This window comes from Elephantulus edwardii, unplaced genomic scaffold, assembly GCF_000299155.1.
Source record: "Elephantulus edwardii isolate Elephantulus edwardi_28Jun2011 unplaced genomic scaffold, EleEdw1.0 scaffold00225, whole genome shotgun sequence".
Taxonomy (NCBI): domain Eukaryota; kingdom Metazoa; phylum Chordata; class Mammalia; order Macroscelidea; family Macroscelididae; genus Elephantulus; species Elephantulus edwardii.
The window spans coordinates 4968681-4977757 of NW_006399975.1; the positions used below are offsets into that span (position 1 = coordinate 4968681).

The following is a 9077-nucleotide window of genomic DNA, read 5'->3' on the forward strand; positions in this document are numbered from 1 at the left end:
AAATACAAGTAGAAACATCATATAGACAACAAGAGATTGAGCTCAGGGGTGAGTCATGATGAAATATGTCATTTTAAAACATACTAGACAGTAGCTGTCAAACCTATAATAATACAACAGTAATATTAATTTTATCCATAAAATACAACTAAAGTGAATGTTACCTGATATGAGTGATGGTGGTCCTCATAATTCCCCAGGAGCTACATTTTACAAAGAAATAGGCAAGGTATCCATTACCATATCTTCTAGAACAAGATATGATGGAGAAGAATGGGTCATTATTCTCCTACACGCCTATAATTCCACTGTAAGGCAACCAATGAAAAACAGCAAAAATACCTGTAATGTGATCAAATATTTAAGAATGCTTTGAAGAACCTATTTCTACTGTGTTTCTTTCACATTTACCAGGACTTTTGTCTCCTTAAAATTACATCAAAGGGTCTGCTTTAACAAATACTTCAATCATTAAAAAGATATTGTTTATAGTTAACTCTACTTTTTATACAACTGTAATCACAATAAATATTTGACTTAGCAGTACATAACAATGACCTGACAAATCTTTATAGGGAACATGACTATTATATTCATTTATTCATTCAACAAATACTATTTAAGCAGTACTCAAAAACCTCAAATTCTTTGCTATCAATTGACTCACAGCTCAACCTCCAGGTTTTCAGAGACTGTTAACTTCATGAGAGAAGAAAGCCCATCTTTCTCTAGTGGAAACAATGGAGGATTCAAATCACCTGAGAGCCCTGCCACTGGGTTTGCAGCACAAGTCCTTACAGTCTACCCCACCAGAACTTCCTACTGAACACCTATTATGTGTGCCTAACTATTCAACTGGACTGATAGGCAATATCATCATACATGGAGAAAAGATTAAAACTGAAATTCATCTAGTTGGATCTATAATTAACACACCTGGTACTAGCAGTCAGGAGATCAGGAGATACACTGCACTAGAAGTCTGAAGTCAGGAGCAATGATGTCAGTTTGAAGATTGACTCAGGCCATGGCCTTCTGAAAGCTGGACAATGAATAAGGCTAACAGAAGAATTATTGATCCCTTTGAGTTGTGGTGCTAGAGAAGAATGGTGATGATCTTATGGACTGCCAAAACAACAAACAAATATGTCTTGGAGAAAATACAGCCAGAGCACTCCTTGGAAGCAAAGATGGCCAAGTTCTGTTTCACATACTTTGGGCATGTTGTTAGGACAGGCTATCCCTTGAAAAGAGGCATCATGCTTAGAAAAGCAGAGGGTTGGCAAAAAAAAAGACTCTTGACCAGCTGGACTGACAGTGAATAATGCAATGGGCTTGAGTATGTCAAAGATGATGAGGATGGTACAGATTTGTTGTTCATATGATCCCTGTGAATTATACAACTCCCCAGCATCTAAAAACAACAATTACTCCATAGAGAATTCTGGTGGCCTAATGGTAAAGAGTTTCACTGATAATCCAAAGTCATGGGATTCTAATCCATCAGTTGCAATAAGATGGACAATCTTCTCTCCTGCAGTTTACTGCCTCTGAAAAACCGCTGTCTCTCCTGCAGTTTACTGCCTCTGAAAAACCACTGTTGGGAGTCACTGTGTCAATCATTTTGTTGAGGATCTTCCTCTTTCACTGACCATCTATAGACCTTTCACAGACATTAATGATGTTGTTGTTGTTATGTGCCGAGTCGCCTGTGACTCATAACGACCCTATGTACAACTGTCCTAAACCCTGCTTTATCCTGTGCCAATCTCACTGTCTCTGACACACCTAACCCCATTACCCCAGTCAATGAATCGATCAACCTCAAAGAGAATCTTCCTCTCCTGCGCTGTCCCTCCACCCTCCCAAACATGACGTTCCTCTCTAAGGAAGGGTCCCTCTTGCAACATGTCCAAAGGATGTCAGATGAAGCTTCAGAATCTTCCCTCCAAGAAGCAGCCTGGTTTAACCCTCTCCAGGATGAACCTGTTCATTTTCTTAGCAGTCCATGATATTATTAAATACTCTTTCTCCAACACAACAGCTCAAAGGCATCAATTCTCCTTCTTGATCATATCCTACAACCTGAAATTCTACAAATGCCAATTATTCTACAATTGTATACATTTTTCAATACAGAGTCCTCTGGCCATTTCTCCAACAGTAACAGACTGTATTATGATCTGATCTCCAATGACTGGTGTCTATAATCTTTGACTCCAAGTATAAGCGAAGGCTGTGATTTAGAGGACTCCTTTGTCATTAAGTTGATGATCTCTCTGATTCCAGAATGATTGTCTTTGTCCTGTGGCACAGGACAGGGCAAGGTTTAGATCCATTATTTACAGAGTCACTATGAGTCATAGTGGACTCATGGCACTTAACAACAACAACAACAACAGCATAGTTTTAATCAAAAGTGTCTTTTTAGGTTGAAGGATGGAATTTAAAAGAAAAGATGGTTTTATGTTCCATATTAAGAATTCTGAACTTTCATCAGACATGATGACATCTTCATTGACAATGGGGAACCACCTCGGAGAAATTAGTGATTTCAGAAAGGGCCTTTCATTTTGTTTGGAAAATGTAACAGAAGATTAGAAAAGATGAGACATGTCATTCTTTTAAATTAAGAAATATTCAGGGTATGAATTAAGGCAGAAGTCACCATGCTGACAGATAAAAATAGGAAAATAATGTTTATAAGATAAACTAAGACAGGCTTGGATATGGGATATATATTAAAAGTATTCAATATGATTTCCAAGTTTTGGCACAATGGTTCTTGTTAAGTGTCATCAAATTGAGTACACCCTATGAACAACAGATCTGAACCCTGTCCTAACTTGTGCTGTCCTCATCAACACAGCTGAACCATAGCAACAGTCATTCCATCTCGTTGAATGTCTTCCTTCTTTTGCTTACCTTTCCAACCATGATGTCTCTTTCAAATGAACAGCCTTTCCTAGCAACATGCCCAAAATATGTGAGACAAAGCGACACCATCCTTCCTTCCAAGGACCATTCTGGTTTCACCTGCTCTAAGACATACCTGCTTGTTCTTTTGGCAGTCCTCAGGATATTTACTCAGTATACTCTTCTCCATGATAATTCAAAGGCGTCAATTCTTCTTCTGCCATCCTTATTCATTTTCCAGCACTCAGAGGAATAGCAAGTGATTTAAAAAACCATGGCTTGAATCATACACTTTTTAGTCTTCAAACTAACATCACTACTTTGCAGTACTTTGGAGAGGACCCTGACTGCAGACTTGCCCATGCAATATGTCTCCTGGTCTTCTGACTGCAAGTACCAAGGGTATTATTGATTGTGACACAAACAGAAGGATTTTTTGGTGGTGTCATTCAGAGGACTAAGAAGTACAAGGAAGATAGTTAAAAGAGAAGTAATATGTACTTTATAAAGAGTTGGACAGTGAATAAGGATTACAGAAGAAGAACTACTTCTTCTAAGCTGTGGTGTTAGAGAACACTGACCATCCCTTGGACAGCCAAAAGAACAACGTAAATATGTCTTGCAGAGGGAGAAGCCAGAGAGCCCTTTGGAGGCAAAACAATGATGAGGCTTCTTCTCACATACTTTGGGCATGTTGCTAGGAGGGGCTATTCCTTTCAGAAGGATAGAGGATCAGCGAAGGAGAGAAGACCCTTGTCTAGGTGGACTGTGGTGGTGACTGCCACAATAGGCTTTTGTGTGTAAAGGAAGTATGAGCATGGCACAGGATAGAACAGGAGGGTTCAGATATTTTGTTCATAGGGTTGCACTATGACTTGTACGCAACTAGAAGGCACGTAAGAACAATAAAGAGTTGGACATATTATCAAGGTCAATTGCTATAATATACTGTACAAAGACATAAGAGCCAAATAGAGACTTTAAAACTTTCAAGAATTAATGTAGGTGCAACTACTGGTGTCTCTTCTCTCTATGGAGTAAAGAAGAGTGAAGAAAATAAAAGATGCATAGTAAAAATTAGTGCACAGAATAAAAGTCCTCATGAACCTCAACTTTTACAACTAGATCAGAACTAAAAGATGGTGCCCTGTGACCACTGCTGGCTGCTGTGAAATGAATTCAACAGAAGGTCCTGGGCAGAGCAAGAGATAAATGTAGAACAAAACTTAAAGAAATCACAGAAAAGTAACCCAGCTTCCTAATGGAATCCTGAAACTACTGGCCCTTGGCACCTGTTGAGCCTGGAACAGGACCTGTAGCACAACTTTCAAATAATAGATCTCTTGGTCACTTGGGAGCTCTGAGGGGCTAGTGGTAAGGAGTTGAGCTGCCAACCCAAAAGCACATGGTTTGATTCACCAGTTAGTTGCTCACGAGATGGGCAATCTCCTTCTATTCAATTTACAGCCGCTGAATATTTGCAAGAGAGCCAGCTATAAATTGGTTCCAACTCTACAGCACATAACAACAACAATGGTCAATAACATCAGGGAGGGTACTCAGCCCTTAAAATAATCAACAAAACATCACAAGGGCAGCATGTGCTGAAGGATATCACAAAGAAGGCAGGAAGCAAAAGGACAGAATGAACAGAAACAAGTACCACTGGGAGATGGCAAGAAGAGTTCTGATACAATGTAGAGATGGTGACCAATCATAAATATATACATAGTTGAATGGAATGCCAATCTGTTCTGAAAATGTACACAAATCACAATGTAAAATAAGGGAAAAAAGTAGGTGATCATGAAAAGAAATAGGAAGGATTATGGCTAGAGTTTAGACGCTGTTATCAACATGAAATATTTCAAGAGAGAAAAGACACAAATATTTACATGCCAAAAAGAATGAACTAGTAGGGAGGAATAACACAGAAGAGAGGCACAAGATGACCAATAAGGAGGAAACTTACCACACAGAAAGGTATGCTAAACTAAGATTTCAGCATTGAAAGAAGATCATTAGAATGACATTAAAAAATTTAGACTGCACAGAAAGGGATGCTAAACTAAGATTTCAGCATTGAAAGAAGATCATTAGAATGACTTTAAAAAATTTAGAACAAACCAACAAGGCTCTAGATACTGACAACTAGACTCTAGCCATAACTCATTATTTCATGATGACTCCTATTTGTAAAGATGTCAGATATAGACATTAAATGGAGAAAAAACTGACTGCTGTCGATGATTTTATTTTATACGGATTGGCAATCAACACCCACAGAAACAGCAGTGAAAAAATCAAAACTTACCACACCAGGCAAGTATGCTGCCAAGGACCAAATCTTTAAAGTGCTAAAGACCAAAGACATCTATTTAAAGACTAAGACAATAAGTAAGGAAAACCAAAGAAGAACTGATGCCTTTGAACTGTGTGCAATACTAGCAAAGAGTACTAAGAACCCAGAAGAACAGACACTGTCTTGGAGGAAGTTCCATCATAGTGCTCCTCACCAGCAAGGATGGTGAAACTGTTGTCAGGAGGGGCCATTCCTTGAAAAAGACATTATAGGAAAAGCAGAGGGTCAAAGGAGAAAACCCTCAATGAGATGGACAGACACGCAACAATGGATGGGAAGACGGTACAGCATCAGGAAGGTTTCAATCTGTTGCATAAGGTTGTGATGAGGTAGAGTCAACTCACCAACACCCAACAACAGACACAGCTATATTCATAGATACAAAGAAAGAAGATTAAAGTTAAGTGGTGGTAGTGTTCATTTTATTTTTTTTATTATTATGATGTGAAGCCAGAATTAGCAAAAAATGAGCAAAAAGAGTAAAGGGCGAGAGTGAGAGAAAGAAGCTGGTCTGAAGAAATGAAGAGGCGTTTACTGCATGGCCTAAAAGGGATGCCAAGTGACTGGACCACAGGCTGACCAGTCAAAATGGCAATGGTGCAGGGGCAGTCAAGGGCAGCCACGTTTTATGGGGGATTTAGGGAGGGCTAGGGAAGACGATTAAATTCTCAGAGTCAGCCACAGTTTGTTATGATCCACACAGTCAAATGCCTTTGCATAATCAATGAAACACAGATAGACATTCTTCTGGTATTCTCTGCTTTCAGCTAAGATCCATCTAACATGGGCTACAATATCCCTAGTACCACAACCCCTTCTAAACCCAGCCTGGACTTCTGGCAGTTCTCTGCTGATGTACCGTTGCAGTCGTTTTTGGATAATCTTCAGTAGAATCTTGCTTGCATGTGAAATCAGTGCTATTGTTCTGTAGTTTCCACACTCAGTTGGGTCACCCTTCTTTGGAATGGGAACAAATATAGATCTCTTCCAGTCAGTTGGCCAAGTGGTTGTTCTCCAGATTTCTTGGCACAGCAACGGTGTCTCTTTGGAGACGAAGGTGCGCCTGATACAGGCCATGGTCTTTGCAATCACTTGTTATGCATCAGAGAGCTGGACAATGACTAGGGAGGACAGAAGGAGAATTGACGTCTTTGAGCTGTGGTGCTAGAGAAGAGTATTGAATGTACCATGCACTGCCAAGAAAACAAACATATTCATCCTAGAGAGGGTTAAACCAGGCTACTCCTTGGAGGCAAGGATTCTGGGGCTTTGTCTGACATACTTTGGACATGTTGCAAGGAGAGACAGGTCTTTGGAGAGGGACATCATGCTGGGTAGAGTGGAGGGACAGCGCAGGAGGGGAAGACCCTCTATGAGGTGGACTGATTCAGTGACTGGGGTAATTGGGATGGGTGTGTCAGAGGCAGTGCGATTGGCACAGGATAGAGCAGGGTTTAGGGTTGTTGTACATAGGGTCGCTATGAGTCGCAAAGGCACATAACAACAACAACAGGGAAGACAGTCTTATCATGATTCATGTCCTGTTATAGATCTTATCAGGTTTCTCAAGGAGTGATCGGGGCCTGAGGGCAACTGTCACATTATTATTCCTCCATTAGGAAACTAGAAAAAGAATGAGAGAAGTTATCAATTTTATGGCTCCTGCTGGAAGTGCTGCTGTTGTAATTATTATACATGGTCAAGCTGGAACCAACTCATAGCTGACCCTCTGGGGGATATTCAGAAGCAGGAATCTGCATGGAATGAGATGAAACTGAACCTTTGGGTTGGCAGTTTAGCTCCTCATCACTAGGCCACCAGAACTCCCTCCTATTGGACAAAGAGGTGAGAACTAGCTAACATTTGGGGGGGGAAAAATTCCCCTCAAATTCATTGCTAACAAGTCAGAACAGATTAATAGTTGATCCTCCAAGAATTTTTAGAGGTTGTAACTCGCATGGTAGGCGAGTTTTCTCCCACAGAGACTGTGGGGCATGCGAACAGAGCACGTCTGGGTTGACAGCCCAACTCCTTTACCACTAGGCTACCAGAGTAAATGCAGTAACTCAATGTTCTTTTCCCATCCCAATTTAAAAAACTTAAAACAATGTATATAAACTTTGTCAGACAGAGTCGGATCAAGAGGGAAAGGAGGAAACTGGTGCCAAGAAATGACAGGCCTTTACTGCATGGTCTAAGATTTGACCACAAGTGATTTGACCACAGGAGCGCCAAAATGGTGCAAGCAGTTTCTTATAGGGATTGAAACAGGAGCGGTGTCCACTTCCTAAACAACATGTCTCCGGAAAAACTCGGTGAACTTTGATAAATGTTGATAGTTATAGAAAGGCTTCAGGCCTTTTGTTCACACTAAATGGCCCTTAAAAAAACAAATCAACAAAAGTCTATAACTAACAATTTCTTGCTAATCTTCATAAAACACAGGGTCACATTTCCTCTCAAAAAGTAAAAAAGTAAGATCTTACTGATTGTGAATTTTAAAAGACTACAAATTTTTAATTTTTTTTCCACATTTTTAAATTTTCATGTACTCAAAACTACAAAACTGCCAGGAAGAAAATTTTTGAAAATTGAATAGCTATTACTTAAAACAAGGTAACTTCCTCGTCTTAAACACACAAACAATTTGGGCTCTAGAAGTTCTGCATTGTTAGATGAGTCTGCATTTTCTGTTTTGAAATACCTTAAGCTTACCAGGCCTTGCAGCTGTGTCAAACTACTGCTTCTATAATTTTAGTAGTTGGTCATTACCTAATTTTTAAAAATCTTTAACTTGGACAATATTTAAAATATACAATCTAGAGCCCACCACGCCCCTCCGGCGTGGAACCCTGCGGGCCGAGGCAGAGCTCGGGTGGTCCTGCGCTCCCGCAGGCATGGTTGGCGCGAAGGTCGGCGGAGCGAGGATGGTGGTCACGGTGGACGTGAACCAGGTGTACAAGTACCCCTTCGAGCAGGTGGTTTCCAGCTTTCTCCGAAAGTATCCCATCCCCATGGAGAAAAATGTCATCTCTGTGAAAATAGTGGAAGAAAAAAGAGATATATCCACAGGAATCATCTATAGGAAAAGGATTGCAGTCTGTCAGAATGTGATTCCAGAAATTTTAAGGAAGGTGAGCATTTTAAAAATACCTAATATCCAGTTAGAAGAGGAATCGTGGCTCAATCCTCAGGAAAGAAGCATGGATATATAGAGTCACGGCCTTACATGGACACAGTACGTTTCCATTAAGGAAGAGTCAGTCTTCCGGGAAAGTGTGGAAAACCAAATTGCACAGAGTTTATTCAAAGAGGCAGGATTTCAATCACTGGGGATGGATTTCTCAACTGTATTTTGGAAACTTTTCAAAGCACGATCTTAAAACAAGGTGCCCAAAAGGGAACTGGAATAATGGAGATGCTGCTAAAAGAACAGTGTGGTGCCCCCTTAGCCAATAAAGAATCATCAGAGAGCAGTGCCTGGGCTTACATTCTCTCAAGAATAACCTCTTGGCCATAGCACATCAGAGATGCAGATTCTGAAATACAGATTTGATGATGCAACATCGGCAGCTTGAAGAAAAGGAGACTCTCCACAAGGGCATGAAATGATACCTCACCATTTTTTACGTGGAAGCCTGCTTTAAATGATGGGTCTCATGCTGGGAGAATGCCTAGTTGGATTTTCATGGCAGAGTGTCTAAATGATTTTACAAATAAAAGAAACCCCTTATCAAATATAAAAAATATATACAATCTAGGCAATACTGTGGAACTAATCAGTAAGTCGGATATACTA

General features: G+C 40.2%; 1 protein-coding gene and 1 pseudogene across 1 annotated transcript in view; one reads left to right on the forward strand and one right to left on the reverse strand.

The window, feature by feature from the left end:
• The window catches only part of CCPG1 (cell cycle progression 1), a 34902-nt gene extending 26725 nt beyond the window's left edge, over nucleotides 1-8177 (reverse strand). Inside the window, exon 1 of the mRNA XM_006898254.1 lies at nucleotides 8109-8177. Within this exon, the coding sequence (XP_006898316.1) occupies nucleotides 8109-8177 (69 nt within the window). The remainder of the gene's footprint in view (nucleotides 1-8108) is intronic.
• A 28-nt stretch (nucleotides 8178-8205) lies between these two features.
• On the forward strand, nucleotides 8206-8798 carry LOC102866420 (annotated as a pseudogene).
• Nucleotides 8799-9077: the final 279 nt, after the last annotated feature.